The sequence below is a fragment of the Panthera tigris genome, chromosome B1 (genome assembly GCF_018350195.1).
Source record: "Panthera tigris isolate Pti1 chromosome B1, P.tigris_Pti1_mat1.1, whole genome shotgun sequence".
Classification (NCBI taxonomy): Eukaryota; Metazoa; Chordata; class Mammalia; order Carnivora; family Felidae; genus Panthera; species Panthera tigris.
In genome coordinates, this window is record NC_056663.1 from 49,821,575 (window position 1) to 49,847,095 (window position 25,521).

At 35.3% G+C, this 25,521-nt stretch overlaps 1 protein-coding gene across 4 annotated transcripts in view; it reads left to right on the forward strand.

Annotated features, from left to right (window-relative positions):
• The window catches only part of FZD3 (frizzled class receptor 3), a 95,875-nt gene that overhangs the window by 16,985 nt on the left and 53,369 nt on the right, over positions 1–25,521 (forward strand). For 2 of the 4 annotated variants that reach the window (XR_006216663.1, XM_042983534.1), the window contains exons 3-4: positions 19,036–19,232; positions 23,117–24,134. Coding sequence is in view for 3 of the 4 variants with exons in the window: in XM_042983534.1 (XP_042839468.1) it covers positions 19,036–19,232; positions 23,117–24,134 (1,215 nt within the window). In the remaining variant the exon portion in view is untranslated. Of the gene's footprint in view, positions 1–4,328; positions 4,471–19,035; positions 19,233–23,116; positions 24,135–25,521 lie in introns of those variants that run through there. The other 2 variants (XM_042983536.1, XM_042983535.1) reach the window with 2 other exon arrangements.

Consider the following 25,521-nt stretch of genomic DNA (forward strand, 5'->3'; position numbering starts at 1 on the left):
TCACTTAGCTTAATATCTTCCAGTTCCATCCACATTGCTGCAAATGGCCAGATTTCATTCTTTCTCATTGCCAAGTAGTATTCCATTGTAGGTGTAAACCACATCTTTATCCATTCGTCAGTTGATAGACATTTAGGCTCTTTCCATAATTTGGCTATTGTTGAAAGTGCTGCCATAACATTGGGATACATGTGCCCCTATGCATCAGCACTCCTGTATCTCTTGGGTAAATTCCTAGCAGTGCTATTGCTGGGTCATAGGGTAGTTCTATTTTTAATTTTTTGAGGAACCTCCACAGGGTTTAAAAAATTTTTTTTAATGTTTATTCTTGAGAGAGAGAGAGAGAGAGCATGAGCAGGGGAGGGGCAGAGAGAGATGTAGACCTAGAATCTGAAGCAGGCTCCAGGTTCTGAGCTGTCAGCACAGAGCTTGACACGGGGCTCAAACTCCCGAACTGTGAGATCATGACCTGAGCTGAAGTTGGATGCTTAACTGAGCCACCCAGGCTCCCCACTTTTTAAATTTTTTTTAAGTACATCATGAGTTTAGATTGATGTTTTAAATCAAACAATATCACAGTTTTTTTGGTTGTTGTTTTGTTTTGTTTTGTTTTTTTGAGGAGGGAGGGCAGAAAGGGAGAGAGAGAATACCGAGCAGGCTCCACTCTGTCAGCACAAAGCTCCATGGGGGGCTTGATCCCATGAACCATGAGATCATGACGTGAGCCAAAATCAAGATTCAGATAGAACTGGCTGAGCCATCTGGTGCCTCTATCACAGAGTTTTTATTTACCATTTTAATATCTTATTTTTGTTTCTCTATTCTCTTATATTAAAGCTTTACATTACACATACATTCTATCATTTCAGAATAATAACAGTGTTATTACTAACAATATGATTATTGAAAGCCGATTGATTGTTTTGTACTTATTTTTGTCTTTAGGGATGTGACTCACCATTGATATACAGTACAAATTACTCTAAAGTTTTAATTTAAAAATTTAAATGTTTAAAGTTTTATATTTAAAGTTAAATATTTCTCTGTGTGGTTAAACTCAAAACACATTTAGATTCCTATGTTTCATTTTTTGAGGAATAACTTAAATTTTTTTTGGTCTAAATTTAGTGGCTCATTCAGTTGAGTGACTCTTGATCTCATGGTTTGTGAGTTCAAGCACTGCACTGGGTTCAGTGCTGCTGGTGCAGAGCTAGCTTGGGATTCTCTTTCTCCCTTTCTCTCTCTGCCCCTCCCCTGCTCAAAATTAATAAACTTAAAATTTATTTTATAATTGTGTTTCACAATTTTATATATAGAACAAGATATATTCAGAGAAGTTTAGTTTCTGGCCCTTTCCCTTCTACCTTGTTCTTTCCTTCCTCCTAAATGTAGTCATTTTAAAAACTTTTTTTGCTTATTCTTCCATTAAAAAATCATAAATATATTTATGTGAAATGTTTATGTGATAAACATGTATTCTTTTACCTTTCTTTGATAGAGTATTTGTTTTCTCTATATTACTTTTTCTGTTTAACAATAATATCATGGATATTCCATAGTAATATTTACAGATATTCATTACAAATAGTTGTTTTAACTGGCAAAATACATATAAAGTTCACCATTCCAATCCTTTTAAGGATTGTGCACTATAGTTCAGTGCATTAAGTATATTCATCTTGTTATGTAGTCATAACCACTATCCGTAGCACTTTTTCATCTAACAAAACTGAAATTCTGTACATAGTAAACAATAACTCCCCATTCTCCCCTCCTCTGAGCCCCTGGCACCCTCCTTCCATTTTTCTTTCTCTCCGAGTTTGACTACTCTAAGTACCCAATAATAAGTGGAATCATACAATATTTCTCCTTTGTGACTGGCTTATTTCACTTAACATAATGTCTTCAAAGTTCATTCATGTAGGATATGCCAGAATTTCCTTTCTGTTTAAAACCAAATAATATTCCATGGTATATATACACACCACATTTTGTTTATCCACTCATCCATCAAACACTTGAGTTCCTTCGACCTCTTGTCTATGACAAATAATGCTGCTGTGAACATGTGTGTAAATACCTGTTTGAATCTCTGCTTTCAATTTTTGGGGATATATACCCAGAAGTGGAATTGCTGGGACATATGATAATTCTGTTTAATTTTTTGAGGAACCACCATACTGTTTTTCATAGCAGTTGCTCCATTTTATATTCCCATCAGCAGTGCCACAAAGGTTCCAGTTTCTCCACATTCTCGCTAACACTTGTTATTTTTTATTTTTGTTTTTTGTTTTTATAATAGTCATCCTAATGGGTGTTAAGTTCTCATTTTTTTCATTCAATTACTGTTAATGGACATTCGGGTTTTCTGCCTTTTGCTTTTGAAACCAGAGCTTGTCCTTATTCATCTTTGTATACCTAGTACCCAACATAATGCCTCACACATAGGAGGTGCTAAATAAGTGTTTGAATTAATTAATGAACTTTATAAACTGTAAGTTCCTTAAGAGATGATAGTAGTCAGACTTGGTCAGGGTTATGATGTTATATCTAAGCACTTGATCTCCTGCAGTTGTAAATAGGAGTGTGCTGGATGGGAATGGGGATGGTAATCCCAGTACCAAGAGTACTATGTAACTGTGAACACTAGTATTTTACTTTGCCTTTTCAGGGGTGAGGAACAACTGGTCAGAGTGACTCACAACTTTGAACATTTATGTGTTTGTACTTATAAGTGGTGTAATTGTGCAAAAGAACAGAGCAACCCACCTTTCCCATCTCTAGGCCCTTAATGTTCCTTCTGCCTTAAATAGTCTCTATCTTTTGTCAGAATTGTAATGGTTGGATTTGATACATTATTAAGTAGGAAAAAAAAAGTAGATAACATGTATGGTATCATCCTGTTTTTGTTTAAAAAAATATATATGTGTGTTTATGCAGAGTAAGTGATGTGGAAGGATTTTCACCAAGGCCAACAGTGGTTTTCCTGAATTAGTACAATTTATTTGTGTTTTCTATGTCTTATTTAATGTTTGTATTTTTTTATTTTTCTGTAAGAAACATATTGTGCCTTTAAGATAGTAATTTGGTACAGAAACTTTTTTTTTTTAATAATCCAAACTGTTCTTTTTTGTTTAGTTCTCAGTTGTAGTACCTAAGAGTTAGTATATTAAATATATTTTGATTGAATGACTGAAACAAAGGATCTTATGTGAAAGGGATCAGTTGTAGAAAGTATTTGAATGGGCCTTGAAAGACAGATTTTTTTTGTTGTTTTTTGTAAGAAAACAGTATAATATACCCCTGTATAGTAGTAGTAATTAATGTTTTGTAGGTAGGCTTTTTAGAAAACGAAATTTGATTATATTCTTGCAATTCATGGTTTATATCTTCAGAATACATGTATTATCAAATTTATTTCCCTTATTATCTTTTGTTTGGGTTAGTATTCATAGGTGGTTTTCCCTAAGCAAACAACAGTCTAGTGAAGTAGTTGGAAAGTCTGTTGTGTGACAGGGAAACCTGTCAGTAATTAAGAATCTTCTAAATCGAAAAATGTACATAGAAGTAGTAGAGAATTAATTGCATTTATTTATTTCTGACTCTGTGGAAAAACTTAAAAAATTTTTTCTTTGATTTTCTTGTATGACAAATCACTTTAAAGAAATACCTTTAAAATACTTATTTCCAATTAAATTATGAAGTGTGGTGGAATTTTGTAAAGTTTTATCTTTTGAGAGAAACCATAGTTCAGAACTGTTCATGATATTTGAAATATTAAAATTTGCTTCCTTAAAGTCAAATGTTACGGGTTGCTCTGGGAACTCTCCATTGACTTAAGAAGATAAACATGTTCCTCTCATAATGGCAAATTTCTGCAAACCGCTATCCCAAGACTTTTTTTTTTAATTAAGATTTGTAAAAGAAAAGCAAATTTATAGGTTAAAGGTGTTTTTCAAACCTAGAACTTTTTTTAATACAAAATTCCTAAAGTTTTAGATCCTTTCTCATTGAGAATTTATTTTTACAGAAAAGGAGTTTTTTAAAGGTCTTATTTTTAATCATTTAAAATTATTGTAAAAAGTTGTTTTTGAATAATTTCTTATTCTAATTTGGATCTGAAATAGAATGAATACCATTTTTTTGAATTTCCAAGGCCATTCCACATTTGGTTTCACATTTAGTGAATTTAGTCATAATATTCCCAAACCCAGTGGGATACAGTTTCTATGGTTACCAGACCCTTTGTAGAATGACAAAGATTGGAATTCTGATTCTCATGAGTCAAATTTTGGCCTTTGACTCTGTTCCCTTTTCATACCCCTTGCTAAGCTTGGGCTGTTGCTTGCTTGAAGGCTTGTCAGCTACCAGGTTCCTATGGTAACAGGAATGGAAATTTGAAAGAAGAAAGAGAATGGGAGCACAAAGGCTTGGTTGATTTGAATTTGAACAAAGAATAGAAGGTTCCATGTACTGCACCTTTGTTGTAGAAACCAGAAATTTAATTTTAGAATGTTACTTTTCAGTTTGTAAACTTCGTATACCTTGGTCTTGATTTAGTGAACAAAAGTATTACTATTTAAGGAGGTACTCAGTAGGAATCTTTAAAAAATTAATCAGCTAAATTGTTTTTCTATTTGATAGAACTTTAATAGTATTTCTTATATATTCTCGGCTTTACAGTATTCAGGCTACCTCATTTAATTTTGATTTTGCTGAGTTTAAAATTGTTAAAGTCAACGCAATTTGCTCATTTGAAAAATATTAATATTTTTGTTTTTGTATAACTGCTTTATTGAGGTACAGTATATATACACAACTTCACCTAAAGTGTTCAGTGTTCTGACAAATTATATACCCATAAAACCAATCAACACGATCAAGATATAGAACATTTCTATTACCTCAAAAGCTTTCTTGTGTGCCTTTGTAGTCTACCCCCATCGTTACACCCTGCTCCAAGCAACTAGTGATCTGTTTTCTGTCACTGTGGATTAGTTTTCATTTACTAGAGTTTTATATAATCATATGGTACCTATTTTTTTTTTTTTTGTCTGGTTTCCTTTACCCAGCATAATGACTTTGATATTCATCCATGTTTTGTTTTTCTTTTTAGTCACATCATTCCAGTTGACTTTTACTTGTTGAGAACAGGGAATTCAGGGTTCCTTACACCCACCTTAAAGGATTGCTATTGCTCTGTTAACTTGCAGTGCTTCCTTAATCCCTTTTTAAAGCTTTTGCTGGGTTCTGTATGCTAACTGTTGAATATACTATTATTTATATGTTATTAAGACCATTTTACAGAGGAGAAAATTGAAGTTTAGGGAGGTTATGTAGAACATTAAGTTCAAGGGCTCTAGACAGGAATGTCAGGGTCTTGAATCTTGGGTCTCTTTGTAGCTCTGTGATCTTGGCCAAGTTACTTGATTTCTGTGTCTCATTTTCTTCATATATATTATAAAATGTGATTACTAATAGTACCTACCTTATGGGATTATTGAGAGGATTAAATGAGATAATGTGTGTAAGACACTTAGAACACTGCCTGTCCCTTTAGTGTTAGTAATTAACTAGCTGAGATACTCAGCACAGGATACTTAATAGCTAATAAATGGCAAAAGCATGAACTTCTAGATTTAGGCTCATTGCAGGCAGCACAAAATAGCCACTCAAATCAATTTTATAATTCATATGTAATTCACAGATGGAGGTTTGACTAACATAGTAACACAGCGATATTGGATTGGTTGGTATTTTATATATTGCTAAGTACCAAGCAAGTTTTGAGACCTAAGACATACATTAAAAGGCATACATGTGCATATATGTACATATATCATTAGCATGTGGATATGTTTTTAATTTTTAATTTTATAGTAATTTACAAACAGTACAGAGAAATTCTTTGTACCTTACCTAGCCTGCTCCACCCCTACCCGCTGCCCCCCCATCTTAGTATCTTATATAACTATCATACAGCATCAAAACTAGGCAATTAACATTGGTACTATAGACATTATTTACAGGCCTTACCATATTTCATCAGTTTTTACATGTACTCAGTTTTGTGTGTGTATATGCACTTGTCCATCTATGTGTAGTCTTTGCAACTTTTTAAAATGTTTGTTTTTTTAATGTTTGTTTTTTTTTGAGAAAGAGAGGCAGAGCGTGAGCAAGGGAGGGGCAGAGAGAAAGGGAGACACAGAATCCCAAGCAAGCTCCAGGCTCCAAACTGTCAGTACAGAGCCTGACTCCGGGTCTGAACTCAACAAGCCTGAGATCATGACCTGAGCTGAAGTTGGACGCTTAAACGACTGAGCCACCCAGGTGCCCCTGCAATTTAAAAAAAAAAAAAAAAAAAAAAAAAAAAAAAAAAAAAAAAAGCTCTGTGCCTAACATGGGGCTTGAACTCAGGATCAAGAGTTGCATGCTTCACCAAATGAGCCAGCCAGGCACCCCTAGTCTTTGTAATTATATGTAGATATAGATACACAGATACAGATTTATTTCCCTTAAATATATATAAAATAGGGGCGCCTGGGTGGCTCAGTTGGTTGGGCGTCCGACTTCGGCTCGGGTCATGATCTCATGGTCAGTGAGTTCAAGCCCCGCATCGGGCTCCGTGCTGACAGCTCAGAGCCTGGAGCCTGCTTCAGATTCCGTGTCTCCCTCTCTCTCTGACCCTCCCCTGTTCATGCTCTGTCTCTCTCTGTCTCAAAAGTAAATAAACATTAAAAAAAAAATTTAAAAAAAATATATAAAATATATAAAAATTATATATAAAATATATACTGTTAAAGAACTGTTTTATCACCACCAAGGAACTCCCTCATGCTTATTTTCTCTCTCCTCCCTTTTTCCAATCCTAAGCAACCACTACTTTGTTCTCTATAATTTTGTCATTTCAAGAATGTTGTATAAATGGAGTCATATAGTATGTAATCTTTTGAGATTGGTTTTATTTCACTTAGCATAATACCGTTTGGGATCCATACTCGTTATTCCAGGTATCAGTAGTCATTATTTTTAATTTCAGAATACTTTGTTTTATAGATATACCACAATTTGTTTAATCAACCACCCATTGAAGGACATTTCAGTTTCCAGTTCTTTGCTATTACAAATAACGTTGCTATGAACATTGGTGTATAGGTTTTTGTGTAGACATACATTTTTATTTTGGGGGACAAATGCCCAGGAGTGTAATTGCTGGATCATGTGATAAGCATATATTTGGATTTTTAAGAAACTGCTGAACTGTTTTCCATAGTGGTTGTACCATTTTACATTCTCACCAACAGGGGCACCTGGGTGGCTCAGTCGGTTAAGCGTCTGACCTCGGCTCAGGTCATGATCTCATGATTCGTGGGTTCGAGACCTGCATTGGGCTCTGTGCTGACAGCTCAGAGCCTGAAGCCTCCTGATTCTGTGTCTCCCTCTCTCTCTGCCCCTCCCCTGCTCACGCTCTGTCTCTCTCTGTCTCTCTAAATAAATGTTAAAAAAATTTTTTTTTACATTCTCACCAGCAGTGTATGAGAGATTTACTTTGTCTGCATTCTTACTATCATTTGGTATTATCACAGTTTTTTATTTCAGTTTTTCTAATATATATATAGTATATATGTATATAGTGATACCTCATGTGATTTTAATTTACATTTCCCTTGTGGCTAGTGATAGTGAACATCTTTTCGTGTGCTTATTTGTCATTCATGTATCCTTTTTGGTTAAATATCTGTTTATGTCTTTTGTTCGTTTTGCAATGGTTTCTTTTGAGTTTTCAGAATGCTATACATACTCTGGATGCAAATCCATTATTGGATGTATGGTGTGCAAATAGTTTATCCTAGTCTGTAGCATGTCTTTATATCCTTTTAACAAGGTCCTGAAGAGAACAAAAGTTGTAAATGTTAAAATTAAGTCCAATTTACCAATTTTTTTTTCCTTTATGAATTGTCCTTTTGGTATAATTTCTAAGAACTTTTCACCTAACTCTTGGTCCAGAATTCTTTTTTCTTCTTCTTTCTTATTCGTTTTGTACATTTAAATCCATGATCACTTTTGAGTTAATCTGTATAAAGTATGGTTCATTTTCTTGTCTATTAATGTCCTCTGGTTCCAGCACCATTTATTGAAAAAACTATCCTTTCACCATTGAATTGCTCTTGCTCTTTTCTCAAAACTCAGTTGTCCATTCTTAGGTAGGTTTAATTCTGGGTTCTCTTTATGTTCTGTTGATCTTTTGTATCTGTCTCTCCACTGATTGTCCATATTGTCTCCACTGATTCTCCACATTGTCTTGATTACTGTTAACAATATAGTAAGTCTTAAAATTGGATAGCATGATTCTTTCCACTTTTTTTTTCAAAATATTTTTTTCCCCATATAATTTTAGAATAAGTTCCTTTTTATCTACTAACAGTCATGCTGAGTTTTGATAAAAATTTCGTTAAATCTGGAAATCTTTTGGGGGAGAATTGGCATCTTTAATGTTGAATCTTCAAACCATGAACAGTGTTGTTATGGGTTGAATTGAGTCCCCCTAAAACATATATAATGAAGTACTAACTCCAGTACCTCAGAATGTGACCTTTTTTGGAAGTAGGATCATTACAAGTGTAATTAGTTAAAATGAGGTCATACTGGAGTAGGAAGGGTCCCTAATTTAGTTATGACTGGTATCCTTAGAAAAGGGAAATTTGGACACAGACACACATGGAGGGATGATGATGTGAAGAGGCACAGGGGGAATGCAATGTGAAGATCAGATTTATGCTATCACAATCTGAGGATACCAAAAGCTAGGAGAGAGGCCTGGAGCAGATCCTTCTCTAGCATCTGCAGAGCAAACATGGTTCTGTTGACATCTTGATTCAGACTTCTAGCTTTTAGATATATGAGACAGTGAATTTCTGTTGTTTAAGTCATTCAGCTTATGGTACTTTGTTACAGTAGCCCTAGCAAACTAACACAAGTATATATCTGTCTTTTTTTTTATATTCTTTGATTTATTTTTATCAGCATTTTATGGTTTTTTGCATACAAGCCCTATATATGTTTTGTTGAATTTCTACACAGGTGTTTTTTCTTTCTTTCTTTTTCTTTTTCACTTTCTTTCTTTCTTTTGTGGTTATAAGTGTATTGTTTTAGTTTTTCATGTGCTCTTTATATATGGAGTGCAAATCTATATAGAAATAGTTGGGGTTTTTGTATGTTTTTCTTGTGTCCTGCAACCTTGCTGAACTCACTAGTTCAAAGAGGTGTTCTTTGTAAATGCCTTGGGATTTTCTACGTAGACAATAATGTCACCTGCAAATAGGAGCAGTTTTCTTTTTCTAGTCTCTCCTTTTCTTGCTTTATTGTATTGGCAGGATTTTCAGTCCCATGTTGAATAAGAGTGGTAAGAATAGGCATCCTTCCCTTATTTACAATCTTAGGAGTAAGAATCCATGTTTCACCATTAATTATGATAGCTGCAGGGTGTTTATAGATGTTCTTTATCAAGATGAGGAAATTATCCTCTATTTCTAGTTTGTTGAAAACTTAAAATCATGAGTGCTTTTTCTTTTTCTTTTTCTTTTTTTAACGTTTTATTTATTTTTGAGAGAGTGTAAGCAGGGGAGGGACAGTGAGAGGGAGACAGAGAATCCGAAGCAGGTTCTGTGCTGGCAGTAGTGAGCCCGATGTGGGGCTTGAATTCATGAAATGTGAGATCATGACCTGAGCTGAAGTTGGACACTCAACCGAGCCACCCAGGTGCCCCTCATGAGTGCTTTTTCTGCATCATTTGGTATGATAATGCGATTTTTCTCTTAGCCTGGTAATTGGGATTACATTAATTGGTTTTTGAATATTGAGCCAGCCTTGAATTTCTGGAGGAAACTCTACTAGGTTGTGGTATATAATGCTTTTAATATATTTTTGGATTTGCTTTGCTACTGTTTTTTAAGGATTTTTACATTTATGTTCATGAGAGATATTGGTCTGTAGTTTCTTCTTTTGTGCTATCTTTGTTTGGTTTTAATATTAAACACCCCTTGTTTCATAGAATTAGTTGAGATGTGTTCCCTTCTCTGCTGTTATCTTGAAGAGGTTATGTAGAGTTGGTGTTACTATTTCTTTAAATGTTAGATTTTAGCTATGAAACCATCTGGCCTGGACTTCTTTTCTGGAGGTTTTTAACCACAAATTCAAATTCTTTAGTACTTAACAGGACTATTCAGATTATCAGCTTCATCTTGAGTGAGTTTTGGTAGTCTGACTTTGAAGAATTGGTCTACTTCATGTAAGGCATCTAGTTTATGTGCACAGGGTTGTTTGTAATATTCCCTTATTGCCTTTTTATTTTTATTTATTTAAAAAAATTTTTTTCCTTACATTTATTTATTTTTGAGGGACAGAGTGAGACAGAACACAATTGGGGGAGGGGCAGAGAGAGAGAAGGAGACACAGAATCTGAAGCAGGCTCCAGGCTCCGAGCAAGTGTTCAGCACAGAGCCTGACGTGGGGCTCAAACCCACAACCATGAGATCATGACCTGAGCCGAAGTTGGTCACTTAACTGACTGAGCCACCCAGGCGCCCCCCCTTAACTGCCTTTTTAATGCTGGTGGAGCCTCAGTGACATCTTCTTTTTCAGTCTTAGTATTGGTAATTTGTGTTTTTCCTTTTTATTTAATAGCCTTGCTAGGGGCACCTGGGTGGTTCAGTTGGTTAAAAGCATCCAACTCTTGATTTCTGCTCAGGTCATGATCTCATGGTTTGTGAGAGTTCAAGCCCCGCGTTGGACTCCATGCTGTCAATTCAGAGCCTTCTCAGGATTCTCTCTCTCTGTCTCTCTCCCTCTCCCTCCCTTCCTCTCCCTCCCTCCCTCCCTCCCTCCCTCCCTCCCATACACACACACACACACACACACACACACACACACACACTGTCTCTCTCTCTCTCTCTCTCTCTCTCTCTCTCTCTCTCTCTCAAAATAAATAAACTTAAATAATCTTGCCAGAAGCTAATCAATTTTATTGGTAATTTCAAAGAACCATCTCTTATTTGAGTGATTTTTCTCTATTTTACTGTTTCCAGTTTTATTGATTTTTTTCTTTTTTTAAAATTTTTTAATTTTTTTAATGTTCGTTTTTGAGAGAGAGAGAGAGCATGCGTGCACACGCGTGAGCTGGGGAGGGGCAGAGAGAGAGGGAGACATAGAATCCGAAGCAGGCTTCAGGCTCTGAGCTGTCAGCACAGAGCCCGACGCAGGGCTTGAACTCCTGGACCATGCACGAAATGATGACCTGAGCTGAAGTCAGACGTGTAACTGACTGATCACCCAGGTGCCCCAATTTTTCTTCTTTATTCCTTCTCTTTGCTTGTTTTTGCTTTATTTTGCTCTCTAGGGCTATTACAAATAATGTTCTGTGAAAATTCATATACAAGTTTTCCCTTGAACGTCATTTTTTAATTCTTTTGGGTATATACCTAGGAGTAAAATTGCTGGGTCATATGGTAATCTATGTTTAACTTCTTAAGGAATCACCAAATTGTTTTCCGTAGTGGTTGCATCATTTTGCATTCCCACAGCAACACATGGGGGTTCTCCATGTGTTCTCCATGATTTCTCCATATCCTTGTCAGCATTTGTTATTTATTCATTTATTCATTCATTTATTTATTTGTTTATAGATTACAGCTATCTTGGTGTAATATAGTATCTCATTGTCATTTTGATTTACGTTTTCCTAATGACATTGAACATTTTTTCATATGTTTATTGGCCATTGCATTAACTTCTTTAAAGAAATGTCTCTTCAAGTTCTTTGCCCATTCAAAAAATTAGGTTGTCTTTTGGTTGAGTTGTGGGGTTCTTTATTCTGGATACTAGACTCTTATCAGATATATGTCTTATAAATATTTTTTTCCATTTTGTGAGCTGTCTGTGTACTCTACTGAAAATGTTCTGAAATATATGAAAGCATTCTGTTTAGATGAAGTCTGATATATCTGGTTTTTTTTTATTTTGTGCTTGTGCTTTTGTTGTCAGATCTAAGAAACCATTGCCAAATCCAAGGTCATGAAGGTTTACCTCTATTTTCTTTTACAAGTTTTGAGTTAATTTTTGTATGTGGTATAACACAGGGTCCCCAGCTTTATTCTTTTGCATGTTTAGACTTCTGCCAATACCAGAGTGTTTTGATTACTATAGCTTTATGTTAAGTTTTGAAATTGGAAAGTATGAGTACACCAACTTTGTTCTTTTTTTCAAGGTTGTTTTGATCTGTTCAGACTCTGTTGCAATTCCATAGGAATTTTAGGATCAACTTTTCCATTTTTGCAAAAAAAAAAAAAAACCTGCCATTTTAAGGGTTTAAATTGAATCTCTGGATCACTTTAAGGACTATTGCCATCTTAACAACATTGTCCTCTAATTCCTGAATATAGGATGTCTATTTGTTAGGTAGTCTTCAGTTTTTTTCAGTAACACGTCGTAGTTTTCTGTCTTGCACCACATTGGTTAACTTTATTCCTGAATATAGGATGCTGTACTTTCCTTTTGATGGTCTTAAACTGAAGTTGTTTTCTTAATTTCAATTGTTTTTTTTTTTTTTTAATTTCATTTTTAGTGTATTGCTGAAAGGTAGAAACATAGCTTTTATCTTTATTGACTTTATATCCAGTGTTCCTAGTAAATTCATTTATTCTAATGGTTTATAGATTATTTTGGATTTTCTTTGTGACAGGTTTTTATTAGTCTGGTTCTATTAGAAGACAGACACTCTTGGGGCATCTGGGTGGCTCAGTTGGTTAAGCGTTCAACTTCGGCTCAGATTATGATCTTGTATTTCATGAGTTCGAGCCCCACGTCGGGCTCTGTGCTGACAGCTCAGAGCCCAGAGCCTGGAGCCTGCTTCAAATTCTGTCTCCCTCTCTTCCCCTCTGGCACTCATCCTCTCCCCCCCCCCCCCCCCCCCCCCCCCCCCCCGCCTCTCTCTCTCTCAAAAATAAACATTAAAAAAAAAAGTTTAAAACAAAGGCAGACACACTCAATGATTTAAATAAGGGAAGTATAATAAAAATAATAAGCCATTATAGGAGAGTATTTATAAAATATAGAGAGAGCTCAGTAGGGCTCTCTAGGGCAGAGGGACAATCTTGGAAGGGACTTCCAAACACCAAGGCTCAGACCTTAATTGTAGATGATGTAGTTGCAACTCAGTGGATGGTAGAGACGTTCACTGGGTTGCCTGGGCCAGAGCTGGGTCCATGGTTGCTGGGCAAGCAAGAAGCAGTTCTTCAGGGCATACATAGGCAAGTGTTAGCTGGTGGTTGAGTAGATAAAGGGAGTCAAGGCACTGCCGCAGGTAGGAGGCCTCAAGCATGCAGTGTCCATATTGGAAGGGCTGCAGGAAGGGTGTCACTAGGCTATGTCGTGATTGTGAGGCTACTTACTAAGAGACATTTCTGGGCACATGGCTGGGACACAGCACCATAGATTTCTTTACATTTGCACTGCTGCCTGACTGCACAGCAGCCACAACCAACAAGGAAGCCCCCTTTGTCCTGCAGTGTTCCTCTAACACTCTTTATTGAGAAAGTTTAAACACATGCTTACTGTAAAGGAGAAGTGGTGACATAAATCCCATCTATTATCATAGAGCATTGATATTGAAGAGTGAATGTGGAACAGAGATAAAAGTTTGGTAACTAGAACACAAGTCCTCTCTGAATAATGATAGTTTCTTTCTGATCCATATACCTTTAATTTTTATATTTCTTGCCTTCTAATTCTTTTACCTTTTATTCCTATATTTTTACTGCCTTGGTGAGGACTTTCAATACAGTGTTAAATAAGATAGTGGTAACAGTTATTTTTGTCTCATCTTTGATCTCAGGAAGCCTTTAATAATTTACCAACAAGTATGAGGTTTTCTGTGGTTTGATGTATATACTTGCCATAAGATTTGAGGAAATTTCTTAGTCTCTTAAGAGTTCATAATAAATGGATGTTGAATTTCATCTAATACTTTTACTACAGCTTTTTAATGGATCATGTGATTACCCCCCCTTTTTCAATTAATGACATTAATTATATTAACTGGTTTTTCAGATGTTAATCCTTGGGGAAAAAATGCATTTAGTGTGGTATATTGACTTTTTATATATTATGGATTAATTTACTGATACTGGGATATGATTTTTACATCTATGGTCATGAAGAATAATTTTCCTTCTTAGGTAGTCCCGTTGGGTTTTGTTATAAAAATTACTCTGGTTTCATAAGATGAATTGGGAAAGGTTCCTTTTTTTCCTTTTTTAGAGAGAGTTTGTGTATGATTACTGCAACTTCTTGCTTTGATGTTTGATACATTTTTCTAGTGACATCATAACTTAGGGGTTTCTTTGAGGGGGGGCCATTGCTAATAATGGATTAAATTTCTTTGTAGATAGAAGACTGGATTTTCTTTGAGTTTTGGTAAATTTTAATTTTTTCCCAAGGCATTTGTTCATTTCATCTAACATATCAAATTTATTATTTATGATATCTACATTATTTTTCTAGTAATGTTCTCTCCTCCATTTCTGATATTGGTAATTTGAGATTTGGGGTTTTTTTTTTCCCCTCCCTTTTCTTTTCCTAATTATTGTCTGTCTTCTATATTCTCTAAGTTTGGCCACTCTTTTTCTAGCTTCTGGAGATGGTGCTAATATCATTGCTTGTTTTCAGGCTTTCTTAGTTTCTTATATGTGTATATCGGCTTGTAAATTTCTTCTCGGTACAGCTTTTGCTGTTATTTTATTGTTTTTATTTACTTCTCTATATAATCTATGTAATTATACAATTTAAATTTCAATTATGATTCCTTTTGTTGATTATGAGTTATTTACAAGCTTGTTGTCTGCTATTTCAAACAGTGGGTTTGGGCTTTTTCTGTAACTTTTTTCTACCTTAATTACATTTTAGTCATAGAACCTTCTATGAATGATTTTAGTTCTCTGTTTTGTTGTGGCATGATTTTTAGGATCTAGAATATGGTCAATTTTGATAGATTCCATGTGTCTGTTAAATAGGATCCAGTCATTGTTGGGCATCATGATTATAAATATGTAGATCAAATTTGTAGTTGGCTTGTTTAGATTTTCTGTATTCTTACAGAATTTTTGCCTCACTCTTCTGTCACTTACTGAAAGAAGTGTATCAGTCTTTCGCTCAGAGTGTGGGTTTGTACATTTTCCCTTTTATTTTGTATATTTCTGATTAAAATATTTTGAAGCTATGTTAAGTGGTGCATATATGTTTAGATTTGCTTTTTAGGATCAGTGAATTGATTCTTTGTCTTATGAAATGCTCTTTATCTCTGGGAACACTTGTCATAAAATCTACTCTTTCCTTTGGCTAATTCTTCCATTACCATTTACCTTTCTTTTACTTATTTAAAAAAATTTTTTTAAATTTATTTTTAAGAGGCAGAGAGAGACAGAGTGTGAGTGAGGGAGGGGCAGAGAGAGAGGGAGACACAGAATTGGAAGCAGGCTCCAGGCTTTCAGCTGACAGCACAGGGCTCGATACGGGGCCCAAAGTCACAAACTGTGAGATCATGACACCTGAGCTGAAGTTGGACACTCAACTGACTGAGCCACCCAGGTGCCCCTCTTTCTTTTATTTTTAACCCATTTGCTTATATTGAAAAATGTCTTTTGTAAACAGCATAGTTGGGTTTTTTTTTCCTGTTTTTGTTTTTACCTAGTCCAAAACTCTTAGTCTTTTACTTAGAGTTTTTAGTCCATGTATATTTAAAGTAATTACTGATATACTTGGGTTAATATTTACTGTCTTACTATTTGATTTCAGTATGTGCAGACTGTTTTGTGTTTCTTTCTCTCCAGTTTTGCCGCCTTTTGTGTTACTCTGTTTGCCTCTCTTTTACCATGTTGTGCATTTTTTTATTGCTTATCATAGAAATTGATATGTACCCATGACTTATAATATATAATATTCTAATAAAAATCATTGTTTAAACCACTACCCCATTAGTGTTCCTCTGGCCTCCCGTCTTTTCCATTTGATTATTATATATTAATATACCTGTGGGTTGTATGTATTTTAAGGCATTATTTTGTTATTGGTACAAGGAGTATTCATTTATATTTTCCCACATATTCACCCCTTTTGTTTCTTTTAAGTACTTCTGGAGTTTTTATCTTTGATCGTTTTCCTTCTGTCTAAAGAACTGTTGAGTATTCCTTGTAGTGCAGGTTTGCTGGTGACCTATTTTCTCCCATTTTTGTCTGTCTGAAAATGTCTTTACTTTGCCTTCATTTATGAAGGATATTTTTGCTGGCTATAGAATTATGGGTTTGCAGTTATATTTTCTTAGCTCTTGAAGCTCTATTGATTTATGGTTTTCCAAAGCAAGCTCTGAATGTTAACTGTTGCTCTGTTAAAAGTAAGTTGTCTTTTTTAACACTGGCTGCTTTTTAGATATTTTTCTTCTGTTTTCAACAATCGAGATAACATTTGCCTAGGTGTGATTTTCTTGTATTTATCCTTGGGGTTTGTAAAAGTTTTTGAATCTGTAGGTTGTTGTCTTCAATTAGTTTTAGAAAATTCTCAGTCATCATCTTTTTATACATTGCCTCTGCACATTCTCTCTCTCCCCTCCTTCTGAGGTTCCAGGTATGCATATCTTAGACTTTTCCATGTTTTACACGTCTATTATTTTATGTATTTTTTCAGTATTTTTTTGGTCTGTGTGCTTCTGTTTGAATATTTCCTATTGTCTTGTGTTCCGTTTTGCCAATTCTGTCTTCTGATCTGATGAGTTCTTCAGATTGTATATTTCAGTTATAGAATTTCCATTTGATTCCTTTTATAATAGATTTTAGTTTCTGATAAAATACATTTTTGTTTCCCTGAATATATTTGATGTAATTATATACAGTCTTGTGTATTAAGATCAATAGCTGGGTCACCAAATCGATGTAATTTTTTTTCTGGGTTTTAATCGTATGATCCTGGTTTTGTTTTGTTTTGTTTTTTAATGTTTATTTTTGAGAGAGAAAGAGCGCATGAGCTGGGAAGGGGCAGAGAGAGAGGGAGACAGAATCTGAAGCAGGCTCCAGGCTCCTAGCTGTCAGCACAGAGCCCGATGCAGGGCTCAAACTCACTAACCATAAGATCATGACCTGAGCCTAAGTCGGCTGTTCAACCGACTGAGCCACCCAAGTGCCCAATGTGGTCCTGTTTTTAGAAATGCCTAGTAATTTTTTATTGAGTGTTAGATATTACAAAATATTGGCGAGGTTCCAGATGATGTCATATAGCTCCAGAGGAGGTTCACCCTTTCTTCTGATAAGCAGATAAATGGGAGATCACCTTACTTCCATCAGGAAGTGAGCTGAGTTGAGGCTGGGTTACAGTTTTGGCAGGTCTCTGCCTCCCTCTGATTTGCTCCTGCAACTCGAGTATAGCCATTCAGAGGCTGAGTCTGGTATGTTCAGTTCCCCTGGCAGAACTTGAACTCTAACCCAGCATGTAAAACTGCCAAAATCTCCACTCTGCTTTTCAGAGGTTTTCTGCTTAGCTTCTTAGTGTCCTTCCTTATGCAGCTTCAGAATTTTCAAATTTCTTGAAGGGAAAATTGGCTGTGTGTCAGACTCTATCCTTGGCACTTGCCCTTCTCACCTGTGTGTTATTCCTTTTGTTTTGAATTTTGTTTGTAGCCTTGTAAGACCACCACAGTTCTGCTGGTTTCTCCGTTTTCTAGCACCAGCCCAGTCAAAGCCTGATTCATGGCCTCTTGCCTTATGCCCAATTTCAACAAATGCCTCCTTGGAAAAGTGGCTGCATTTATCAGGCCACTTCTCTATGTTTCCCTGCTCTTCTGTATTCTTGGTTCTTTTAGTTCTTTTACTTCAGCAGTTCTTCAGTAGCTTTAAATAGGTGTTTTTAAACTTTTTTTCTGTATTTTAAAATTGTTCTTGATGGAAACATTGGTATAACATAAACTATTCCTTCATGGAAGTGATGGCCATATACAGTTTGTTGTTATTTGTTGGTTACCACATCCATTATACAGTTAACTTCTTTGACATCAGTTTCCTTAAGTGACTCTTGGTTTTCTGACTGCATTGTGTATGGCGGACCTTTGGAAAATATTGTATATCAATGTAGAAATTGATTCTTACTCAGTAGAAAGGCTTAGTGGTGAAAATATGTGTTACCAGATCAAAATCAGCAATGACTCTGAAATTATTGTATAAATAAGTGGGAAATGTATTTGATAGTCAAAAACTCAGGTGCACATTTATTGGGATATTTGATCTATTCTTGTGGTTATAATTATTTTAACATGGTTTTATGTTTGCGCCGCTATTTTTTTCCTTTTGTTTCCTTAATATCAGCTTACAGTGTTATTTCTGCTTACATTATGCGATACCAGAGTTCAAAGAACTCTCTATAAAATTTTTAATGTAACGAGAACAAGAAAATATGGACAAATGTGAAAGATTCTTCCCTCTCCCTTACGCTCAAAATAACTACTGCTATGTATAACTACTTCTCTTCCTCCACCCCCTCTCCCTTTCCTCTTTTAACTTTTGTCTGCTCTCTGTTGATACTTGTTAGTTGAAGAAAATGTAGAAATTGAAATACATGAAAAGAAGAAAATCAAAATTTCTTAAAATCCTGTCACCAAGCAGTAATCACTTTTTGAGCTTTTGGCATATCTTTCATGAATTTTTATTTTCATATGTAAAATGGATCATAATGTGATTCTGAGCCCTGCCTCTTCATTAATATCACCTTTAAGAATTAAAATTTAGATTCTGAGATATAACTCAGTCTTAACCAATTCAGACTCTTCAGGGATATAGCTAAGAGGATTTTGTTTAGAAAAACAAAATCTTTTTTTCAGAAAAGTTTAATAACCTCCAGACATTTTTAAAATGGAAAAAAAAAGAATCTTGTAATATTTCATATAGTAAACTTTAACTTGTATACAACTCCTTCTCTAATTATTCAATTTTAACTTTTTCCTAGCCATTCCACCCAATGGTGAATCTGGATTGTTCTCGGGATTTTCGGCCATTTCTTTGTGCACTCTATGCTCCTATTTGTATGGAATATGGACGTGTCACACTTCCCTGTCGTAGGCTGTGTCAGCGGGCTTACAGTGAGTGTTCGGAGCTCATGGAGATGTTTGGTGTTCCTTGGCCTGAAGATATGGAATGCAGTAGGTGCGAAAATCAGATTTTCATAGATCATTACTTATGGTATGCTGCAGTATGTTAAAATTACTTGTCTTCTAGTTCATCAGTTTTTTAAAACTTTTGAAATGTAGTATATATTAGTTTTAATTTTGAACAGAGGTTTCATGACCTATGAACTGTTCATTTCCTTAGGGACTTGGAATCACTAAATGAAAAAGGTAGAAAAGAAAAAACGTTTCTGTGAAGAAATTTTTAAAAGAATGAAGAAAAACAAGAATTTTTTTCCTCAAAAAATTTCTGGTTATACAAGTATGAGTAATGCAGTTAGAAAATACAGAGAAGAAAATAATCATTCATTACCTCACCATTAAATGTCTTTAATGATGATTTAATGGAAGTTAAGTATCCATATGATTTAAATGTGTTAATGACTAAAGAAGTTCTGTCAACTCTGCTTTTCTGTCATGTATTAGCAAACCAGAATCAGAAAATGTCAGATACTTTTCAGATCACTTCCAAATATAGATTGTAAGCATTTTCTAAAGATTCAAAGATGTTTACTAGACAGTCTTACAGATTTATATGAGAGTAATAATGTGTACAGTAATACTGTATTTCTTATATGATAATGTACCTTTCTGTATTGTGAAGTATTTCAAGGATAAAGAATAGTAAGATAAATGGGTATGTACCTATTGTTGTCTAACTTTATCCAGTCTTAACATTTTGTGATACTTGCCTCAGTCACTTTTTTTTTTTTCCCCCTCAAATAAAACAATACAGATAGAGTTGAAAGTTCCTTTCTTGGTACCTATCTTGATTTCATTCCCTTCTTTCCTCCTCAGAGATGAGGTAATAATGATTGTGTTGTTAATCATTCCTATATTTGTTTTTATACTCTTGCTACATATATACATATCTATAAACAACATTAATTTTTTTATATGTATATATAGTTGTATGTGTAGATTTGGTTCATTCCTTTTAATTGCTACATAATGGTATTAATATTCTAGGGCAATTTGACCATTTCCTGTTGATGGTCACTTAAGTTATTTCTGGGTGTTTGCTGTTATCAATAATGCTGCAGTGAACATTCTTTTTTTCCTTCATGTTTAAAATTAATTTTGTTTACCACCTAACAATGGCCCTTGGAGGTAGGTTAATAGCAGGACTTGTTACTCTCATCTGGCATCTGAAAAACTTAAGAAATAAAACATATATTAGTTTCTCCTAGTCAGTTCACGGACATTTTGCTTTCTTGTATTTATTTATTCTGTTTCCCACATGTTTAACCTGTTTTCTTATCTAGCCCCATGTAGCCATTCATCCACCTTCTCCCCAAGAATATGGTAGTGTTTATAGTTCCTCTTTTAGAAGTCTGTTAATTTCTTGGTGTTTATAATAGCTATGAATTGCTTGGGCAAGAACCCTATTTTGTTTCTTGTAATTAACTCCCACTGTTTAGTAGTCTTTTATATTAACAGTTTGTATACAAGTATAGATATCTCATTATTATCTTTATTTCTTTGTTTTGTTGGGATTAAATCTATTTTATGTCCTTACTGTCGTCTGGGATTGAGTAACTCTGAAACCTTAAAGTCTGGCACGGTGGTCTTTCATAACAACCTTTCATTTTTTTATTTTTTATTTTTTATTTTTTATTTTTTTTTACTGTTTGCTAATTTTTGAGACAGAGGCAGAGCATGAGCGAGGGAGGGACAGAAAGAGAGGGAGACACAGAATCCAAAGCAGGCTCCAGGCTCTGAGCTGTCAGCACAGAGCCAGATGCGGGGCTCGAATTCCTCAACCACGAGATCATGACCTGAGCTGAAGTTGGACGCTCAACCGACTGAGCCACCCAGCGCCCCTAACAACCTTTCATTCTTCTGCATTGCTCAAATCCTTGTTCCTGCTGTTCTTGAACTTAATTGACACTCCCAGACTTTGGATTTGTATTTCCCCTTCCTCATATCCCTCTTCCTAATCTCATTTATTTCCTTACTTAGCTTAAGCTTTGTGGCCCATCACTTGTAATAACATTCTTGCTAGCAATTTCAATTCATTCCTTCTACTAAACTTGTTCAGATCCCCAGCTGGATCCATTGAATCAATTTCCAACAGATTAATTATGCTATATATTTAATGATGCCAACCATAGCCGTTCTATTTGCTGTTTGTCTTTGGTAAATTTCCAGTTTGATCAACAGAATAATTTGTTTATTACTCTCAGCATCTCTGCCAAATCTATATCTCTTGCTTCAAACCCATATTTTGCCTTTATTATATATTCCCCTCAACCTCAGTTTGCCCTCTTTTCATGAAGATCATTTAGGCCTTAATGTATGAACTATTGTGGTCGGCTACTTCTCAAACCAGTTATTCTCAATTTTTTTTTTTTTTTTTTTTTGATCCTGTTCCTCTTTCTACACCTTAAATGTTGGTGCTTCACAGAGTTCTGTACCTATTCGTTTTTATTCTATGTGCTTTCCCTGGATGATCTCATCTCACTCATTTTAACTCTTACTCATCTGCTAATGACTCCTACACCTAAATCTTAGACTTGACTCTTCTGCTGAGTTCCAAATCTGCGTATCTAGCATCCATTTTGGAAATTCTAACCTGCATTTGTCTTAAATTCCTCAGTTTCAACAGACCTAAAATTGATTTATTCCTTTGCTCGTTTTTTAATTCTCTATAAGTTATCTTCTGTTTCTCCTTCATTCACTTTAGCTTCTGCATCCAATCAGTTACAAACTGTTGCTTTTATCTAATCAGTTTCATGTCTGTCTCATTCCAACTGCCTTATTTGTCTTTGTTTTATGTTATTTTTTTAAGATTTTGTTATTTTTAAGTAATCTCTACACCCAGTGTGGGTCTTGAACTTTTAACCCTAAGATCAAGAGTTGTATGTTCTACTGACTGAGCCAGCCAGGTGCCCCTACCTTATCTGGTTTTCATTCTGGCTCAGCTAGTATCTCTGCTCCCATTTTTGCCCAAGTCTGTCTTCCACACTGCTGCTAGTCATATTTCTAATTACTTGGGTTAGGTCTATATGTATATATTTCTTCAACAGTCATTAACTCAGCAAATGTTAATTGGATGTGTCCCCTGTGCTAGGCACTAGTCTAGATCCTGAAGATGAGTAGTGAACAAAATATAGTCTTGGTTCTTACAGAACTAAAATTCTAGTAGTTACGGTAGTAGTGGGAGATAATAAATAGATAATGTCAGAAATAGTTTCTTTATACAGTGTTACTTATTGATGGCTATGTTAGACTATTGTAATAAAGAGTACTGTTTGGGGAACCTGGCTGGCTCAGTCAGAAGAGCATGGGACTCTTGATCTCAGGAGTCATGAGTCTGAGCCCCATGTTGGGTATAGCGGTTACTAAAAAGATAATAAACTTTAAAAAAGTACTGTTTTTGAAGCCAAAACAAAATTAAGTATAAAACCATATAGTTTAAAAAAATTTTTTTTAAGTTTTTATTTAGTTTTTTGAGAGAGAGAAACAGAGTGTGAGTGGGGGCTGGGGGAGAGGCAGAGAGAGAAGGAGACACAGAATCTGAAGCAGGCTTCAAGCTCCGAGCTGTCAACACGGAGCCTGACGTGGGGCTCAAACCCATGAACCATGAGATCATAACCTGAGCTGAAGTCGGACGCTCAACTGATTGAGCCACCTAGGCACCCCAAACCATATCCTTTTTTGATCAACAATGGAAAATCTAGTTGTATGACCCATAAACAAGATATCAACATTTACTTTATTCTTACTTAATGTGATTGTACTCTAAGGATATAAGAATCAATAAGGTCATGAGTACTAAATTTGGAAATCCAAATTGTTTGGTATCCATAGATTTCCCAGTAAGTGAAAATGGTTCTCATCTTGTTTTGTTTCGTTTTTTAGGTTCCCAGATTGTGATGAGCCATATCCTCGACTTGTGGATCTGAATTTAGCTGGTGATCCTACTGAAGGAGCTCCAGTGGCAGTGCAGAGGGACTATGGTTTTTGGTGTCCTCGAGAATTGAAAATTGATCCTGATCTTGGTTATTCTTTTTTACACGTGCGTGATTGTTCACCTCCTTGTCCAAATATGTACTTTAGGAGAGAAGAACTTTCATTTGCTCGATACTTCATAGGATTGATTTCAATCATTTGCCTCTCTGCCACGTTGTTTACTTTTTTAACTTTTTTGATTGATGTCACAAGATTCCGTTATCCTGAAAGACCTATTATATTTTATGCAGTCTGCTACATGATGGTGTCATTAATTTTCTTCATTGGGTTTTTGCTTGAGGACCGAGTAGCCTGCAATGCATCTAGCCCTTCACAGTATAAGGCTTCCACAGTGACACAAGGATCTCATAATAAAGCCTGTACCATGCTTTTTATGGTACTCTATTTTTTTACTATGGCTGGCAGTGTTTGGTGGGTAATTCTTACCATCACATGGTTCTTGGCAGCTGTGCCAAAGTGGGGTAGTGAAGCTATTGAGAAGAAAGCATTGCTATTTCATGCCAGTGCATGGGGCATCCCCGGAACTCTAACTATCATCCTTTTAGCGATGAATAAAATTGAAGGTGACAATATCAGTGGCGTGTGTTTTGTTGGCCTCTACGATGTTGATGCATTGAGATATTTTGTTCTTGCTCCCCTCTGCCTGTATGTGGTAGTTGGAGTTTCTCTCCTCTTAGCTGGCATTATATCCTTAAACAGAGTTCGAATTGAAATTCCATTAGAAAAGGAGAACCAAGATAAATTGGTGAAGTTTATGATCCGGATTGGTGTTTTCAGCATTCTCTATCTCGTACCACTCTTGGTTGTAATTGGATGCTACTTTTATGAGCAAGCTTACCGTGGCATCTGGGAAACAACATGGATACAAGAACGCTGCAGAGAATATCACATTCCATGTCCATATCAGGTAAGGGAAACCTTGTTCTAAATTTCAGAATGTGTAATAGTGGAAAGAAGGCATATTACTATGAAGATCTAATCTTAGCTAGTTTTTTTATTTTAAACAAAACTGTTTATGAATTTCAATCTGTACATTAAAATTTTAAAGTGAAGATAATGAACAAATACATTGTAGAAAGAAGGTAATGCACGTGTTTCCATAAACGTCTTCTTTTTAAAAGATGACTTTTACAAGTCTAAGCTATGGGCTTTTAAGCAGTTTACTTCTGTTCTCACAAAATAGTTTGCTTGTTGATTGTTTAGAAGTCTACAGGTTTGAGAGCAAGAAGCACTTTACCAACTGATAAAAAGGCACTGTCTTTTGTGAAAATTTTACTGATGGTCGGAAGAGGAATTGTTTTAACAGTTTCGAAAAAATAATAGAATGCACTTGTATGAACTAGTTCATCCCTTAATTGGTCTTAGTTTTTCTTTTTTGCATGGTGAATATTTTATGATTTACCTTTGAATTTAAACAGATCAGATAATCATAGTCATGAAATCATAGAATTTTAGGTCTAGAAAGAATTTGAGATAATTTATTCGTTTCCTTTATAATTTAGAGTTCTTAAACATCTGTCTCATTCGAGGCTTAGAAATGTTCGATGACTTTCTTCTTACATTCAAACTGAGATTTCATTGCTAAGGGAGGAATGAAGCAAGGAAAGTAGTCCAGAATAGTTGATGCTAAGTTACGTCTCTATCTTAAAACCTTCTCTAGAACCTGTGCCCCTAGCTATCATCCTCCCTTCAAGACAAGTTTTCTTGAAACAGCAGTCTCCATTGCTGTCTCCTTCATCGTGTTTCAGGTTTGCTGTTAAAAGTGCACCAGCCACCCTTTCATCTCCCCTGATCTTTGTGTTTTAATTACCTTTATTAAAGTACTTAGGTATTATAGATAATTTTTGTTTACTTGTCTCTTTCCCCTGCTAGACAGTGAACTCTTTGAAAGCAAGAACTTTTTTCATATTTTTATAATTATTTTTATTTTAGTGTTTGTTTATTTTTGATAGAGACAGAGTGTGAGCAGGGGAGGGGCAGAGAAAGAGGGAGACACAGAATCTGAAGCAGCTCCAGGCTCTGAGCTGTCAGCACAGAGCCCAATGCAGTGCTCAAACTCACGAACCACGAGATCATGGCCTGAGCTGAAGTTGGAAGCTTAACAGACTGAGCCACCCAGGCGCCCCTTTATTTTCATAATTTCTGAATTCATATTCTGTAGGTTAGTAGATGATAACATTGAGAATGTGGCTATAGATGGAGAAAAGACATTTTCAAGAACTGGTAACAGTGGTACTGGGAACAAAGTGTGATTAGCACTTAATCAATGCTTATAAATATTTAATGACTGAGAA